An 18,336-nucleotide genomic window follows, 5' to 3' on the forward strand; every position below is an offset into this window, starting at 1 on the left:
ACACCTGTGTTTCACACCTGTGTTACAGGGGGTAAAGGAAACCCGCCTTTTCTTGCTGGTGGTATCAAACCATAGTTTCGATCCGGAGTGACAATGTTTGGTGGTAGTGCTCGTGTAGAGCATAAACCCACAGTGCAGTTTAGCTGTTACGATTGGCAACGCACCAGGACAGCAGAAGGCAAGTCCAGGCAAAGCTTCATTGACAAATTCATTCATGGGCCCCATGAATGAGAGTAGCTGCTTTAGAATAATTCCAGGAGAGGAGTGAAAGTCACTAGTACTCCTAGGTGGAAGAAATTGATCCTGAACCTGTGGAGTGTTCTTGGCTCCATTGATGCTATCCATTCCTCACCTTCATGTCTCACCAATTCATAGTCCCTTTTAATAATCTGCAGCCAGCCATAATCTGTGTGGCAGACACACATTAGTGGAGCATACGCACCAGGGTCCCGATTTCTGAAAAGCAGCTTCTGAGTTTGTTACCGAATAGTATCGTGAGTGCAGTTTTGCAGGAGCAAAGAATCTGATCTCACTGAGTCGTCCAACTCGCTAGCTGCACCCACATAGCACCTGGTAAAGTGGGAATTTCAGAAGCAGTAACCTAGCTCGCTGAAATCCAGCGGCAAAACTCACTGGTGCCTCTGTGGCAGAAGCCTTGTGCCGCCGCTGAATGTTTTTTGGGACTCCCACCTACGTATCCAAGTATTTTCAAATACACCTGCAATTGTTTGCACCCCACCACCTGCCCCTCGTTATCTGGGGGCGCAAGATTGATGGCTGAGTTGAGGCCCATATATAGGGCCCTACCAAATTCACAATCCATTTTGATCAATTTCACAGTCATAGGATTTTAAAAATCATAAATTTTATGATCTCAGCTATTTCAATCTGAAATTTCACAGTGTCATAATTGTAGGGGTCCTGACCCAGAAGGGAGTTGTGAGGGGGGGAGGGTTTCAAGGTTATTGGGGGCGGGTACAGCTACCCTTACTTCTGTGCTGCTGCTGCTGGCAACGGCGCTGCCTTCAGAGCTGGGCAGCTGGAGAGTGGCGGCGGCTGGCCAGGAGCCCAGCTCTGAAGGCAGAGCCATCACCAGCAGCAGCAGAGAAGTAAGGATGGCAGGTATGATATCACCACCCTTCTGCGCTGCCGCTGGCGGTAGCGCTGCCTTCAGAGCTGGGCATCTGGCTACTAGCCGCTGCTCTCTGGCCTCCCAGCTCTGAAGGCCGCACAGAAGTAAGGGAGGCAATACCACGACTCCTCTAAAATAACCTTGTGACCCCCCTGAAACTCCCTTTTGGGTCAGGACCCCCAATTTGAGCAATGCTGGTCTCCCCCGTGAAACCTGTAAGTGCGCAAAAGACTAGATTTCGTGGTGGGAGACCAGATTTCACGGTCTGTGACGTGTTTTTCATGGCCATGAATTTAGTAGGGCCCTACCCATACGCCCGTCAAGGCCAAAGATTCTTTTCAAATTCAGTCGTTGTATTTTCAGGAACGGCAGCGCTGCCTTGCTAGGCACAGGACAGTAGCTTCTTGCCGCCTTCACCTGTGGTCCGGTCCCCCTGGTGCGAGGGGATGTCTCTGCACGCAGGCATGACGCAGTCCCTCTCTGCAGCTTGCAAGCGAACTACAGGCGAAAGATAAATTGTGGGAGGGAAAACTGAAGGGAAGCGACTAGCCCAACCGGTAGAACCAGGAATTGGGCCCGGGCTGGTGCCCCAGCTCGTAGCCCACAGTGCCTGCTATTTTGGAAAATAAAAGTCAGAGGCTTATCCAGAGGGGTGGGACTGTGGAACGGAAACACCAACCTGGCTGTAAGGGCAACTGTAGACAAATCGGGTTCCGTCCCAGCCGGGAGGTCGCCAGGGTTCCCCCGGCTGGCTGGAACGTTGAGGGCACGACTGCGGCCCGAGGGGGAGAGGGAGCCTTTCTCCCAGGTGTACCAGGATCTGCGGACGAGCTGCCTGCTCACAGCCGGGTGTGCACTTCGCTCCCTCCCATGCAGCCGGGCAGTGGTTGTCTTCGCCTGCGGCCTGCCAGTGATGCTGTGAGTCTGCCCCCATCGCAGGCGGGGGTCTTGATGGCTCTGCCTGGCCCCGGGCCTGGCAACCGAGATTCATTTTTCGTGGATGGGGGTGACTGTGCGCTTGCAGCTTACCCCGAACCTTCACGCTAGGTGGAGAGACGGGAGGGGGGACGGTGCTAACAGCCTGGGAGGAAGCAGCTAGCCGGGGTTTATTGCAAGTGAGCCTGTTGCTGGGGAGCGAGACCAAGAGCCTGTCAGCTCCACACCCCATCAGCACTTGTGGCTGAGGCAAATACTCCCTTTCCTGCTCCCTTCTGTGCAGATACACCAACCCCGGGCCCCAGGACAGGCCCAACCTGTCTTCCCCGCTGCCCCTCCCAGCAAGAACAAACAAGCGAGGTACACACACAGAACAGGACATGCCAGCTGTGCCTTGGGCCGAGTATACGAAGCTGCTGGATGGATCAAGTCACTGGTAAATGCAGGCTATGGGGCGCCACTCACCCAGCACCCTTTGGGAGCCTCTCCCGGTGCAGGCGTGGGGTGTGCGGGGAGACTAACAGACCCTTTCACTGCTCATCCCTTTGTAACAAACACCAATGCGGCTTTCTGCAGCAATGACCCTGGCATCTGCCTTTATGCATGTAGTGGCTGGGAAGCAATGACCTCAGACCCTTTCCCAGGTGATTTTTAAATAGATTTGCACAAATTATAGGACTAGAGGAGTTGGAGAGGGAGGACAGAGCCGGGATCCACTTGCATCCAACAGAATTCCGCACCAGCAGGATTTTAGGAGCAGTGCAGTTTAGGTTAGTACTTGTATTGTAAGCTTCTTGGGGGCAGGGACCGTCTTTCTGGGTTTGTACAGCCCCTAGCACAGTGGAGTCCTGCTTCACAACTAGGGTTCCTAGGCACTATGATCATACAAATAAATAATGTAATAATCAGAAGAGTGGTGAGAAGAGACATATAATAGTGTCCCTGGCCCCCTGCACCTTTACACACACGCAGTGGCCACGTATACATTTGAGCGTACAAATTCTAGTACCCAGGCGTGTTAAGAAGGGATAGGCCTGATCGGAGACAAGGCTGGTTCTGGGCAGGGACTGGTGTGGTGGTTAGTGAGCCCCAATCGCACACTTTGCACAGCTCTGCCCAGAGCTCCTCACACCTGACCTGCAGCCCTGCCTTGCTACTCCAGTCTTAGACCTCCTTTGGTCAGACAGCATTTTGCCAAGCGCGGGGTAGTTTTGTGACGGGGCGAATAGAAGAAAGGCCACCAGCACATTTTTACTTGTGACCTAATCCATATTTGAACCTGGATTTTCTAGAACCGAAGGGCAAATAAGTGCCTTGTTTGAAGTGCTACCAAACCCTTCTCATTCTTCCTGCTTCCTTAACTGCTGAATTAAGATCAACATGGCCGGTGTCTTTGGTGGAGTTCAGTGTTTATAGGCGACACGCCCTTGGTTCTAAAGATCTGCTTTTATCTGGGGCAAAGTGCTGGGCTTTCCTGTACTCTCCTCTGGAGTCCAAAGAATGAAGGAAATAGTCTGACATTAACAAACTGGGATACCAGATAACAAAAGGCCTGGGTGAAACAGCTAATCAGTCAGCAGCCTCTGAGCCCAAAGGTTGGCAATGACATCAGAAGGTGCGATTGTTTACGGGTGCTCCTGTCTCTGCACTGTAAATCAGCTGTTCTGCTGCTCATTAGGCAGTTGCACAAACACAAATAGTGATAACCACAGGTGCTATGGGCTGGAACTCAAGAACCAGCCTCTCTGCTATTCCAGCTCGGTGGGGACATGGTAGGGGGATGGACATCTGGCATCCTGATCTTCTGTCCTGCCCTGCCACTGCGGGTTTCTGGCCACCCCTCAGCACTGGGACTGGGGTTTCTGCTCCCTTTGTGCCACAGGAGACAGTACAAAGACGCTGCAGAGGGCAGGGAATGAATGTAACATGGTTCATACCCAAGGGGAAGGAAGCGGTGTGGGAGACATCAGAAAACAGCGTGTGTGTCTGATGTGACTAGTCCCGGGAGCGACATTCTACATTAAGGAACAGAAATCGACATCAAAGGGCAGCGCCCAGGGGTGAGCTGCAGACGGTTCGCAACGGTTCGCGCGAACCGTTTGCTAAAATTAGACGCCGGACAGCGAACCGCTTGCTAAAGTTCTCTGTCCGGCATCTAATTTTAGCAAACAGTTCGCGCGAACAGTTGAAAATTCTGCCTCCACCTCCTGCCATGAAGCTCCTCCTTGCTTCTCCTCCCCCACGGCTTCCCGCGAATCAGCTGTTCGCGCGGGAAGCCTGGGAGGGCTGAGAAGCAGGCAGGCTTCCCCAGCCCAGGAAGATGACCCTAAGGTAGGAAACGGGGGCGTGTGCCCCGGCCGGTCCCTGGCCGCGGCCCGTCCCCGTCTCCCCGGCCGCGACCCTGCCCGGCCCGCGTCCCCGACTCCCCCCAAACCCCTCCCCGGCCGCCCGGCTCCGGCCGCACCCCCCACCTACCGTCCCCGGGTCCCCCCCCCCCGCCCCGAGTCCCCGCCCGACCCTCCCTGGCCGCGTCCTCCCCCCCCCCCGCGTTCCCAGCCCCGCGTTCGCGGCCCTGCCCGGCCCCCCCCCCGGCCCCGGGTCCCCGCCCGACCCTCACCGGCCTCCCTGGCCGCGTTCCCCCCCGCGCGTGTCCGGCCGCGGCCCTGCCCGTCCCCCCCCCCCCGTCCCCGGGTCCCCGCCCGACCCTCCCTGGCCGCGTCCTCCCCCCCCCCGTGTTCCCGGCCCCGCGTTCGCGGCCCTGCCCGGCCCCCCCCCCCGGCCCCGGGTCCCCGCCCGACCCTCACCGGCCTCCCTGGCCGCGTTCCCCCCCCCGCGTTCCCGGCCGCGACCCTGCCTTGCCACGCGCCCCCCCGGGTCCCCGCCCGACCCTCCCGGGCCGCATCCTCCCCCGCGGCCCTGCCCGGCCCCCCCCGGCCCCGGGTCCCCGCCCGACCCTCCCTGGCCGCGTCCCCCCCCGCGTTCCCGGCCCCGCGTTCCCGGCCCTGCCCCCGCCCCCGTCCCCGGGTCCCCGCCCGACCCTCACCGGCTGCGGCACGGCCCCGCGTCCCCGACCCCCCCCCCCAACCCCTCCCCGGCCGCCCGGCTCCGGCCGCACCCCCCCCCGGCCCTGCCGTGCCCCCACCTACCGGGATGCTCGGCTCTGGACACGGCCCCCCACCTCCAGCCCGGCCTGGCCCCGTGGCTCCAGCCGCCCCTGCTGTTTTGCCAGGGGGCCGGGCTCCGGCAGCGCGTGGCGGCGGCCCCGGCTGCCCGGCTCCAGCTCTGGCCGCAGCCCTCCCTGGCTCCACCTGGCCAGCCACCTGGCTCCGGCCGCGCGACTCCTGTCCTGGCCCGGCCACGTCCAGGCAGCGCGGTAAGGGGGCAGGGAGGGGGTGTTGGAGAGAGGGTAGGGGAGTTTGGGGGTGGGGGGGTCAGAGGGCAGAGAACAGGGGGATTGAATGGGGGCAAGGGTCCCGGGGAGCAGTCAGGAAAGAGCAGGGTTGGATGAGGTGGTGGGGGCACTCAGGGACAGAGAGAAGGGGTAGTTGTATGGGGTAGGGGTTCTGGGGGGCCATTGAGAATGAGAGGAGGGGTTGGGTGGGGCGGAAAGGGGTTAGTCAGGGGACAGGGAAGGGGGGGATGGGTCAGGGGTCCCGGGGGAGGGTGTCAAGGAACATGAGGGGTTGGATGGGGAACGACCCCCCCCCCCGAGGGGAGGGGAAGGAGGGAACCCGTTGTTAAAATTTTGGAGGGAGGAGGGAACCCGTTGTTAAAAATTTGGCAGCTCATCACTGGCAGCGCCTTCAGTCCTGGGGCACATGCCCCCGCAGTGGGTGTGGGTGAAGCTAGCAAACTGTGCTGCTGGCTTGGACGTGTGCAGCCACAATATACATTACTGAACTGAAATCCACATCAAAGGGCAGCTCCTTGCATACTGGTGAGCATGAGCACTGGAAACTAGCAAACCTTTTCTCGGGCGTTTGCCTGGGCATCCCGGGCACCAGGTGTTCGGTGGGCTAAGCAGGGCTGGGTTACAGATGACGAAGTCTTTTCAAAACAAAGGAAATGGTTGGTTGGACTCTGCATCCAGCCCCACGTCCTGGCTCACATGAGCAAACACGGTTATGCACCAATAGAACCCACTAAACGCCATTCCTAAGAAATGCCGGATCATACAACCTCAGCAACACCCAAGCAAGTGAGAAATATGCAAATTAAACCTGCCGGCAGGTGGGGGATAGTCGCTTTCCCCTCTTCACCTACAGGGGGCGCTGGAGACCTGCAGGTCTCCTAGTGCCTGGGCTGATAGGTGCAAACGCTGATCTGTGCCTGTGCATTACCCCAGCCCATGCAGGTTGTTCCTGCTGCAGCAGGTAGCTCTTTTTCTAGGAAAAGGCACATTTCTCTCTTGTGCACCCAGGGCACTGGCCACCCCATTTTTACTTGCTAGTTATCGGGGGGGCTGGAGTTTTTTTTCACCAAGTCTTTTTTTTTTTTACCTGCCTTAGGAGGTTTTACTGGTGCCCATCACTCCCATATCACGCCACCTTCTGCATAAAACAGAGTCGTGCCCGTGAGCCCACCTGGGTCAGATTCTCAGCTGGCGTCGATCAGCATAGCTCTGTTGAAGTCAGTGCAGTGCCGCCGATTGACCCCAGCTGAGGACCTGACCCTCTGTCACTTACCCCCTAGCGCGTGCTATGGCTAAACGTAGCCAGCTGCAGCCGCACGGTGCAGAGCCCAGCATAGTCAACACTGCCCATTTAGATGCATTATTGGACTTTACTCTGACTCGCCTCGTCTCAATGCCTCTCGGGGCCCGGGAGCAGCGAGGGTCTGTCCTGGGGGCTCTGCCGCTCTGATCGGCCATTTGTCTTTCTTGCAGCTGGTACTTCAGAGGAGTCAGTCGAAACGAGGCCCAGCAGCTCCTTCTTTCGCCGCCCAATCAACATGGCTCCTTCCTCATCCGCGACAGTGAGAGTAGCCGGGGGGAGTATTCTCTGTCAGGTAACCCCCAGCCCTCCGTGGCGTCCAGCCCTGCTGCTCTGCAGCTGTCTCTGGTTCATTTCTGCCTTCGTGCCACAAATGGGGCTCAGCGCTGCCCAGGAGCAGCTGGTGGGGTGGGGAAGGGAAGATGGTTGTGAGCTACCTTGCCACCTACCTCCATCCTGGGGCTGGCCAGAGGCCAAACTGATCCCTGGCACAATTTAGAGCAGCCCCAAGGCACTTCTTGGCAGGGTCAGTTTTACGTTCTCTCTCGGTCGCCCTTCCCTGGGCTGTGCCAGGCCCTGCTATAGATTCGGTAAGATGAGGGGAAAGGGAAGCGATCAGCATGTACCACATGCAAGTGGGAGAAGCCCCTGGGCAAAGGAACATTCTGCCTGAGGACCCGGGCTCACCAACATGCAGGAAAGAACAGGGATGTGTTTAAAGCGGTTTATAGCATCCTGTTAAGATGGATTCACTTCAGCTCTGAAAAGGGACAGAAAGCCACTCCAGTGGCCACTGCGTGCCCTGCGTATCTATGCAAATATTGATCGCTGATTTCCTTCATTGTGGGGAAGGAAAGTACAATGCTCTCATTCAGGGATATGAAAGCCATAAACAATTTACAGCTTCATAAAATGACTTCATAGTCCTTAGCCACAGGGTTTATTTCCAGTGGCTTGTTCTATTGTTCCGCAGATTATATAAAAAGAGAAATTCCCGCTTTAAGCTATCGGGGCCTGATTCAGATCTCATTTACAGTGATGTAAATTCATAGATTTTAACACCAGAAGAGCCCATTTTAATCACTTTATCTTGTGTCATGCCAAAGGTCAGACTAAGACCCTCACCCAATAATTTCTGCATCACGCCCATAAACTCTGTTTGCAAATTAGCATACTGTGATATTCAGTCTTGACTTAGACTTCAAGTGATTGGAGATTGCATCATGTCCCTGGGTAAATTGTTACAATGGTTAATTACCCTCACTGTTAAAAATTTACCTCTCCAGTCTGAAATTGTCCAGCGTTACCTATCAACCATTGGCCTTGGTCTGCTAGATAAAGAGCTGTCTACTATCTAATCTCTGCTGTCTGTTAGTATTTAGAGACCATTTATAGACCAAGTCACCTGTTAACAACCTCTTGGATAAACTATCTCGATAGAGCTTAGTTAGTGTGGAAGTCAGTGTTGTTACACTGGTGTAAATGGGAGCAGAACTGAGGCCAGAACCAGCAACGCTCAAGGGAGGGGACTAGTGCTGGTTGCATGGGTGACTGAACTCTGTTTCAATTTCTCCTTTGTTTTTTCCCTCGCAGTCCGTAATCATGCTAAAGTCAGTCATTTCCGGATCTGCAAGGGGCCAGACGGAGGGCTGTACATACAGAAGGGATGCCCTTTTCCCAACCTGGAGGAGCTGCTCACCTATTACACAGTAAATTGGAAAGTTGTACAGAGCCCCTTGTTACAACCCTGCATCCCTAAGGTCTGTGTACACAACACTAGTGTCAGCTAGTTTCTTTCACTCTTACCGTCATCTTAACCCTGATGCTCACCATTTGGTTGCTGGCCTGGGCTGTTCTCTTTCTTCATTATTTCATTTTAGTCTTGTGACTTAGGGTATGTCTACACTACCCACCGGATCGGCGGGTAGCAATCGATTTATCGGGGATCAATATATCGTGTCTCATCTAGCCGCGATATATCGATCCCCGAACGCACTCCCGTCGACTCCGGAACTCCCCCAGGGCGAGTGGCAGTAGCGGAGTCGCTGGAGGAGCCGCAGCCGTTGATCCCGCGCTGTGAGGACGGGAGGGAAGTCGAAATATGATACGTCGACGTCAGCTACGCTATTCCTGTAGCTGAAGTTGCGTATCTTACATCGACCTCACCCCATACTGTAGACCAGGCATTATTCTGTGGTTGTGCTGGGGTAGGAAGCAGGTGATTTGCTGGGGGACATGCTGCCATTAGAACAGAGGCATTCTGAAGGACCACGCAGGCGGTTTCCTGTAGGACTGCTTGCATTTTTTATTTTATTTTTTTGGTCAAAACTTTTTTTTTTGGCGACAAAACAAAAATTAATCAGAAAACTGTAAAAATTCTCCAGTGGGAGAAATGGGGCCAGAATGAAAAAAATTCTGCCTTCATTCTGTCAAAAAAAAATCAGTGAAAAAATGTTGAAAATGAAAATGTTTTATTCAGCATTTTTTCACAGAAATGTGTCCTAATTTTTTGAGCAGCTTAATTTTTGACGCTTTATTAAATGAAAAGTTTGTGTCCTTTAATATAGCTGCCCTCTTATCCGTCCATCAGCCTCTTTGCTTTCAGGCTCTGCTGTTAATTATAAGGTTAAGGAGTCTCTCTTGTTCTGGGGCTTTTATCTGGTTTGGTTTCCCTTTCTTCAAGTTGAATTGCACAGGGCTTTCTCAAATGCTTACTCATACTCAAGGCCAGCTTTAAGGTCATTGGTTCCAGTTCAGAGTGAAAAAGAATTTGAAATGTAGGAATTTTCCCTGGAACAGAAACTCCAAGTTTCAACTAGCTCTACTGAGAAATTTAATTTGCAGGGGACAGAGACCAGTTTCCTATATCTTCACTGAGCACCCTCTTAACATACAAATTAATATTAATGGTGCAGGTGGAATGGTCTCTCCCAGGGACCTGAGTGGTTGCTACCTGCTGCATACCCCTTCCAGCAGCTTCTCTGCCTTCACGCTTCCTGCAAGACCTAACTGCCTCCTGAGAGAGACCAGAGCCCTCAGTATCCCTTGCGGCTTTGTAGTTCCTGGTCCTAAAATGGTGACAGATTCCTGCAGTCTCAAAGTTCTGTTCTCATGGGCATCTCTGGCTCCCAAATGTGCCCAGTGCTCCAAAGGCAGCAGCCACTGCAAAGGATTCTGGGACACATCTGAGGGTCAGAAGTGCACACGGAGAATCAGGATGAAGAGGTGCTGTTTGGGACTGGCATGGATGCTGACTTCGGTTGCTTTCTCAGCCTATGCCCAAGTCTGCCCTGGCTCATAAAGCTGCCTCTACCTGACGGCACAGGCCTGAAATGAAATGGTCTATGTTTCTATACGTTTAATACAGACCCCTCTGGTGAGAGATGCATGGGAACGGCCCCGTTCAGAATTCATCCTCGGGAGGAAACTGGGGGAAGGATACTTCGGAGAGGTGTGGGAAGGATTGTGGAAGAACATGGTGCCAGTTGCCATCAAAATCATAAAACAAGGTGCGTGGACATGAAGGCAGGGAACATTAACCATGCGCCACCTCATCTCTTTCACTCACTGCCATGAAAGATCTCTCCAGTCCGTTTCATTTCCCCCTTGATCACCCAACCTCTCATGTAAACAATCAGACTGAATAAACTAACTGTAGATAGGACCTCCTGCCTGGGATAGTCGGGCAACCCTAACTCATCAGGCTACTTGCCTGTAACACATCTGCACACACCCATTTGAAAATCCGGTCCGATCTATGCTGAGGCCTTTACAACATGGCTCCTCTCCCCCCATCACTCTGGAGGCTTCATGGTAAGACACTGCACTGTTGTGTGGAACAGGGGCTCTCAACCTTTCCAGACGACTTCTCCCCCTTTCAGGAGTCTGATTTGTCTTGTGTACACTTAAGTTTCACCTCACTTAACAACTCCTTGCTTACAAAATCAGACATAGAAACACAAAAGTGTCACAGCTCACTAGTACTGAACAATTGCCGACTTCTCATTTTTACCAGATAATTATCAAATAAACCAATTGGAATATAAACATGGTGCTTACATTTCAGTGTGTCGTATATAGAGCAGTATAAACAACTCAGTGTCTGTATGGAATTTTAGTTCGTACAGACTTCGCTAGTGCTGTTTATGTAGCCTCTTGTAAAACTAGCCAAATATCTAGATGTGTTGATGTGCCTCCTGGGAGATCTCTGCGTCCCCCCAGGGGTAGGCTTACCCCAGGTTGAGAACCACTAGTGTGGAAGTCCCTGCTGCACTCAGCCAGCTACCTGAAAATGGCATCTCAAGCCTAACGAGAACAACCTCAATAAATGTTACTATTAATGAGCTGTGAGGGAATGGGGTGCGTGAGTGCCGAGGGGTGGGGCTGGGGCTGGAAAGCTCCCGCAGTCACGTGGAGAAAGCCAAGATATGAATGGTAGGATGAACTTAGCAAGAAACTTACCCCAGCAATGTCTCGGCTTCCTCCGCAGCTGACATGAAGGCGGAAGATTTCACCAAAGAGATTCAGAATCTGAAGCGGCTGAAGCACGAGAGGTTGATCCAGCTCCATGCCGTCTGCTCTGTGGGCGAGCCCCTGTACATCGTCACCGAGCTCATGAGGAAAGGCAACCTGCAGAGCTACCTCAGCAGTCAGTACCCCCCTGCCCTTACTGCCTAGCGCCGCCTGGGGAGCCACCCGGGTGGCACTGCCGCTCTTGGTACTCGAGTATCCCGGCACTCGAGAGCACCTCGAAGGGACTGCAAGGCCCAGCCGGGTGCCTCTGCCCTGCCCAAATTAAAACGGCAACAACGCACTAATGTCAAAAGAGGCAGCCCGCCAAGCTCTGCTCTCACTTACATTGGGGCGAAGGCAGGACAGCTCTACCCCAATCGATGGAGCAATTCCATGCTTGCCCCAGTATAAGGGAAAGCAGAATTTGGCCCTGGGTACATTCTAATTCACCCTACATGGGCCAGGGACAATTCGCCATTTTAAATTTTAAACCTGTTAGAGGCCCTCGCCCCTACCACTGGTAACCACGCAACAGGCCTCTTTGCAGAAAAGCTTCAGTAGTCCTGAGCACCCAGATCTGAATGTAAGGCCTGGTCTTCGCACTGGTTTTGGCACTGGTATAACTCACTTGGTTGGGGGTGATTGTTTTACTGAAATAGATATACCAGAATATTACCTCATGTGGGTTATAGCAATATAATGCTATCTTATTCCAGTACCGTTTATTCCCCCTTTATGGAGGGTGGTACTGCTCAGCCTATACCAGTGTAGTGAAAGCGGCACAACTTGTGTATGTCGACAAGGCATAGGCTTCTTCAAAGCTCCTGCAGGTTTGACCTCCTGCCGTTGCTTGACGCCCCTCTAAGAGGAGCTGCTGTGGTGTGTTGAGACATTCGCGCAATCCGAATGGCATGCAGCTTTGTTGTTCACCGACTCCAAAGGCGGTTGTTTCACCGGGGGACTGGGAGAGGGAGTTTTCAGCTCCCCAGCCTGCTCGGCCACAACCTCTGTTGGAAGCGAATTGCCAAAACTTGTGCATCTGAAACTGATAAAAGGGCAAGTCTCCTGTCGCCATCTTGATGAGTCAGCCCTGAAACTGCACGAAGAGCATGCCTGTGGTGTTATTTCTCTCGTTCTTTTCTTTCACTCCCCCAACCAGGAAATAGTCGTTAGGGACACAAGTCACACAGCCCCCAGCTGGGGCCTGTTCTTTCCTAGGTAACGTCCTCCATTGACTAATGGGACCTCCTTTGGGGGTATGGGTCCAGCAGGGCTCATTATCCAAGGAGCAGCGACTCCCAAGGAGGATGGGTTCTGAAACACAACTCCCAGCCAAGAGTTAGACTCTGTGGCTCTTACTCCTAACAGTGAACTACTTACGAGGAGCATCTTCCTCACTGCAACAGAGGCCACAGGGGTCCAGTGCCTGCCAAGCTCTGAAACATGCGCTTAACTTTACAGACGTGGAAGTCAAGGGGAACCTGCACGTGCTCAAAGTTAAGCGTGTGAGTGAGTGCTTTGCAGAGGTGAGGGCCGAACAACGAAGGCTACACACGTTCATAACACGAGTGTTTATTTTGTCAGTTCCTAGCGCCGGGTCTCTTTCCCAACAAGGATGTACTGATTCCATAACGTGCTCTGTGAGGGTTTTAATGGATCAGCCTAAAACAGAAAGTGATTTTGGTCCTTCGATCACTGGTTTAACAGGTCTGGAAGGGAGGGCTCTGAGCACACTCCACCTGATCAGCATTGCTTGCCAGGTCGCCGATGGGATGACGTACCTTGAAGAACAGCACATCGTTCACAGAGACTTGGCCGCTAGGAACATCCTTGTGGGAGACAACCTCACCTGCAAAATCGCTGATTTTGGACTCGCCAGGCTCCTCAAGGTCAGTCTGCCAAGGGACTCCCAGTTTCAAAGCCGCAATTCACACTGGAACCCGCTAGCCCCACCCTTGAGGCTTCTACAAGGTGGCACCATCCTACCAGCTGGTTAAACCTAGAGACAGCTGATTAACTGGCTAGGGGGTTGGGTTTGAATGCCACAGAACAGACAACTCCACCTCTCCCCAAACAGTGACTCTTCTACCTCCGCTCAGTCCCTGCCTGCCTAGAGGATGAGAAACTAGCGCCCGGGATCCAGCCTTGGCTGACCCGGGTTGACAATACCCAGAGCGACCAGACCGAGGTACTGAAACGTGGTGTCTACTTGCATCGCGTGTGGCAGGACACAATTTGATACGTGCTCTGCTCAGCTGTCCCGGGTCTCTGCCAAATCAGCGTCAGCCCTGAAACCAGTGCACTGTTGGAGAGAGAGAGCTGTGGGGCTAGTAGGGGTTACTTGAGAGAGCAGTTTAGGCCTCTCCTGCCCCCAAGCCTTTGAGAGGGGGGATATTGTGTTTGTTATTTTCCCTTTGCTCATGGTCTGTCTCCTGCCGCTTTTTAGGACGATATTTATTCCACCAGCGGCAGCACCAAAATCCCAGTGAAGTGGACGGCCCCAGAAGTAGCAAACTACCGCACCTACTCGCTGAAGTCCGATGTTTGGTCCTATGGGATCCTGCTCTATGAAGTCTTCACGTACGGGCAGACCCCGTATGAAGGTATGGTGCCCCCCCTTCCTCCTCCTCTTTGTCCGGCCATGCTGCCTTCGGGGGATACGGTGCCACGCTCTGTCCGAGAACGCCCTTCACGGTGCGTCTACACAAGAAACGTGCCTGCGGTCGCAACACTCGGAGCTCAGGTCAACTGACCCGGGCTCGCACTGCGGGGCCAAGCGTAGATATTCGGGCTCGGGCTGGAGCCCAGGCTCTGAAACCTGGCGAGGCGGGAGAGTCTCGCAGCTCCAACCTGAGCCTAGGGTGACCAGACAGCAAATGTGAAAAATCGGGACAGGAGGTGGGGGGTAATAGGAGCCTGTATAAGAAAAAGAGCCAAACCTCAGGACTGTCCCTCTAAAATCAGAACATCTGGTCACCTCACCTGAGCCCTGATATCTCCCCAGCTATTTTCAGCCCCCTGGCACAAGCCCTGCCAGTCCAAGTCAATTGCCCCAGACTGAGACTCGGCGCCACGGATTGGTTTGGTGTTTTGCAGTGTAGATGTACCCTCGTTGTGCTCCCCTTACACAAGGCTGCTGTCCTCTGGCTCCCCACCTCACCGACACCCAGCAGACCTCCCTGATGAAACGTGCTCCCCTCCCCTGCCCTGCCCTGCCATCCAGCCTTGCTGCCGGGAAAGGAGGCTTTCAGCACAGTGCGTGGAGCAGCTACTGCACCGCCAGGAGGCAGCCTTGAGAGTTGCTTGACACAGGCTTCACTACACATGGGAGGTGCACTTGATGAGGGATCGAATGGTGCTGGAGGAGCCGTTCCATACTGGCAGTTGCTCAGCCTGCCTAGACTCTTCACAGCCATCCTGAGCCATTTTGGGGGATAAACTCCACAACGTGATGGTGAATAGGGTCATTGGAGTTTCTTGTTTCCTGACAGGAATGACGAACCAAGAAACCATACAGCAAATCAGCATGGGTTACCGCCTCCCCCGGCCAAGCACTTGCCCTCCTGAGATCTATGGCGTCATGCTGGAGTGCTGGAAGGCTAACGCTGAGGAGCGGCCCACCTTTCTCGCTCTGAGAGAGAAACTCTGCTCCATTTACAGACGGGTGCACAATTCACTCTCCTGATGGAAATGGCCTTACACCCCACCCCCATGATTATTTGGGGTTCCATTCCCATGCCCACCAAGTGTAGCAGCACTACAGGGAGTACCCATGCCATTGGCTACCCGTGCAGGACTTGAGTCCAGCGGGCATTGTTGTGTTGCACATTTCAGATGAAGATACACAAGGCCTTCTCCTTAGGAGGGACAGAAAACCATGCTCCATTTTGGAGAAGTTTAGCCTCCTTGCTATGGTCTGGCTGCTCCCTCCACAAGAGGACTATTCATTGTAGATGTGGTACAGCAAAGATGTCACCCTGGGTATAAGAAGTTCTTAATCTAAACAGTACGGCAGGGTTTCACAAGCTACCCACTGCGTTGAAAGTGAAGTTTTCTGTTTACTTTGTCTGTGTAAATTACTGATTGCTATGGATTTATTCATGACGTGTGTCTGATTTATTTATTGATCAATGCATGTAAACCCACCCAGTTTTCACAGCATGTGCGGACAATGTAACTCTTCAGCGTACTTGCTAATATCAGTGGCAGGACCGTGTTGTAGTTCACAGCAAGAAAAAGCCGTGTAAATCCCTGCTTCCTCATAGGGGTTTGGAGACATCCACATATGAGCAGAATTTGAGTCTCAGATCTGCCTGGACTTTTCCCTCTATGCCTGGAACTGTCAATTACCACTCCCCCCATTCCCCACAATTTGGGGATTTTATTCCTCTAACCATCATCCTTCCTGCCCCCTCCTGGTGTATATTATTAAGCTCTCATTTGTCTCTCACATTCCTCATTTAGACTGTAAGCTCTGCAGCAGAGGAACCTGGCTTCTCCGTGTTCCCCAATTGTGAAACAATAAATCATCATCATTAATTCATACTCCAGGGAGAGCTGAGCCTAATCTCCCTGTCTTTTAGCACCACTTAGTGGCTGCCTGAAGTATGACATTCTTTTTATTTGTTAATTGCAAATGTTAACTGTACATTTTCTGCCTCTTTAAATACAAGTATTTTAATCAACTTTCTCTGTTTTTCTCATCGAAGTATTGGAGGAGGATCTGTGAAGCTATTGGAAGGGTCTCAACAGAATCTAGGAAGCGTCCTCTTAAAAAATAAAAACACATCAACTATGTGTATATCCATCTCTTACCATACTTCCTATCTTTCTTATGCATTGGGATAGTTTACACTTGTGCCTTTGATAATGGTGCTTTAAAAAACTGCCAAACGTCTTGAACTCTCTTTCCCCTTAGACCTGCTTCCCATGGGATCGTACCTACCAATTCCCTGGGTTTGCTAAACTCTGCCTTCTAGAAGTCCATTGTCATTACTCTGCTGTTTTCCCTCCTACCATTCCTTAGAATCAAAAACTCTATCAACTTCATGGTCACTTTCCTCCAAGCCTCAACTTCTCAACCATTTCCCCCCTATTTGTCAGAATCCAGTGTAGAACAACCTCTCCCCTAGTTGCTTCCTCCACCTTCTGTAATAAAAAGATGTCTCCAACGCATTCGAAGAACTTGTTGGATAATCTCCGGCCCTGCTGTATTATTTTCCCAACAGATGTCTGAGTAGCTGAAGTTTCCCATCACCACCAAGTGTTCTGCTTTGGATAATTTTGTTAGTTGTTTTAAAAAAGCCACATTCACTTCTTCTTCCTGGTTGGGTGGTCTATAGTAGACACCTACCATGACATCAACCTTGTTCTAACCCCATTTAGCCTTTCCCATCCATAGCCTTTCGACAGGTCTGCCTCCCATTTCTATCTTGATCTCAGTAGGAAAGATAGTAAGTATGGTACTAGCCCACCATGGCTTAACTAGGAGATCATCAATGACCTGAAACTCGTACAAAAAGTGGAAACCAGGTCAAATTACTCAAGATGAATATAAAAAGACAACAACGCCAGCATGAAGGGACAAAAATTAAAAGGCCAAGGCACACAATAAGTTAGGGATATAAAGGGTAACAAGAAAACATTTTACAAATACATTAGAAGCAGGAGGAGGACTAAGGACAGAATAGGGCCATTACTCAATGAGGAGGAAAAGACAATAACGGAAAATACAGCAACGGCCAAAGTGTTAAGTGCCTTTTTTGTTTCAGTTTTCACCAAAATAAATTTAGCAGTGATTGGACCACTAACATAGTGAATACCAGTGTAAATGGGGTAGGATCCAAATAGGGAAAGAACAGATTAAGAATTACTTAGACGTGTTAGATGTCTTCAAGTGGGCAGGGCCAGACAAAATCCATCCTACAAGACTTACAGCACTGGCTGAAGAATCTCTGATCCATTAGTGATGATCTCTGAGAACTCATGAAGAGCGGGAGAGGTCCCAGAGGACTGAAAAAGGGCAAATATAGCCCCGATCTATAAAAAGGGGAATAAGGACAACCTGGGGAATTACAGATCAGTCCGTTTAACTTCGGTGCCCAGAAAGATAATGGGAGCAAATCATCAAACACGTTGTAAGCACCTAGAAGATACGGTGATCGTAACAGTCAACATGGATTTGTCAAGAACAAATCATGTCAAACCAACCTAATGCCCTTCTTTGGCAGGATAACAAGCCTTGTGAATAGGAGGAAGCAGTAGCTGTGATATACCTCAACTTTAGTAAGGCTTTGGATCCTGTCTCTCATGACCATCTCATAAGCAAACCAAGGAAATATAGCCTAGACAAACCTACTATAGGATGGTTGCACAACTGGCTGGAAAATCATACTCAACAAGTCGTTCTCAATGGTTCACAGTCCAGCTGCTGGAAGGCCAAATCAATGGGGGTTCCTCAGGGATTTGTCTGGAGCCTGGTTCTATTCAATATCTTCATAAATGATTTGGATAATGGGATAGAGAATACACTTATAAAGTTGATGGAGAATACCACCCTGGGAGGAGTTGAAGTGCTTTGCTTTGGAGACCAGGATTAGAATTAAAAAATTGCTTCCTTTTGCCTCAGTTTCCCCTAATGCTGGACTGTGAACCATTGATCCCTCCTCGTTGAGTATGATTTTCCAGCCAGCTGTGCACACACCTTATAGTAGGTTTGTCTAGGCTACATGTTGTGAGATCTACAGGTGAAAAGCCCTGTATGGACCCCATCCAGCACAGTCAACAGGAAATAGTCCATTGACTTCAATGAGAATTGGATCAGGTCCCATAAGAGGCACAGGGGAGTGGGATCCCATGAAAGTGGGACTGCACATACAGCTGAGTGGCTTTTGTGGAGCAGTTATTACATACGGCAGATAACGATGCAAGGCAAGATCCTCCTGGCCTCTGTTTTGGGGCATGCGAGAGACATTGACCATAGCTCCTTGCCCCAAAACGGAGGGCAGGATATTGCCTTTACACCCTGATGTGTCACATGCAATA

At 52.0% G+C, this 18,336-nt stretch overlaps 1 protein-coding gene across 2 annotated transcripts; it reads left to right on the forward strand.

Moving 5' to 3' along the window:
• The first annotated feature begins 1,893 nt into the window (after positions 1-1,893).
• On the forward strand, positions 1,894-15,931 carry SRMS (src-related kinase lacking C-terminal regulatory tyrosine and N-terminal myristylation sites). 2 transcript variants are annotated; one of them, XM_044986623.1, is made up of 8 exons: positions 1,894-2,504; positions 6,954-7,075; positions 8,374-8,489; positions 10,148-10,289; positions 11,270-11,428; positions 13,000-13,181; positions 13,739-13,895; positions 14,784-15,931. In XM_044986623.1, the coding sequence occupies exons 1-8, from the start codon at positions 2,449-2,451 to the stop codon at positions 14,975-14,977; spliced, it is 1,128 nt and encodes a 375-aa protein (XP_044842558.1). In that variant the 5' UTR covers positions 1,894-2,448; the 3' UTR covers positions 14,978-15,931. The 2 variants fall into 2 exon arrangements, with proteins under 2 accessions (XP_044842558.1, XP_044842557.1); XM_044986622.1 differs by having other exon boundaries at positions 8,374-8,540; positions 14,784-15,930.
• The last annotated feature ends 2,405 nt before the right edge of the window (positions 15,932-18,336 follow it).

The sequence above is a fragment of the Mauremys mutica genome, chromosome 13 (genome assembly GCF_020497125.1).
Source record: "Mauremys mutica isolate MM-2020 ecotype Southern chromosome 13, ASM2049712v1, whole genome shotgun sequence".
Classification (NCBI taxonomy): domain Eukaryota; kingdom Metazoa; phylum Chordata; order Testudines; family Geoemydidae; genus Mauremys; species Mauremys mutica.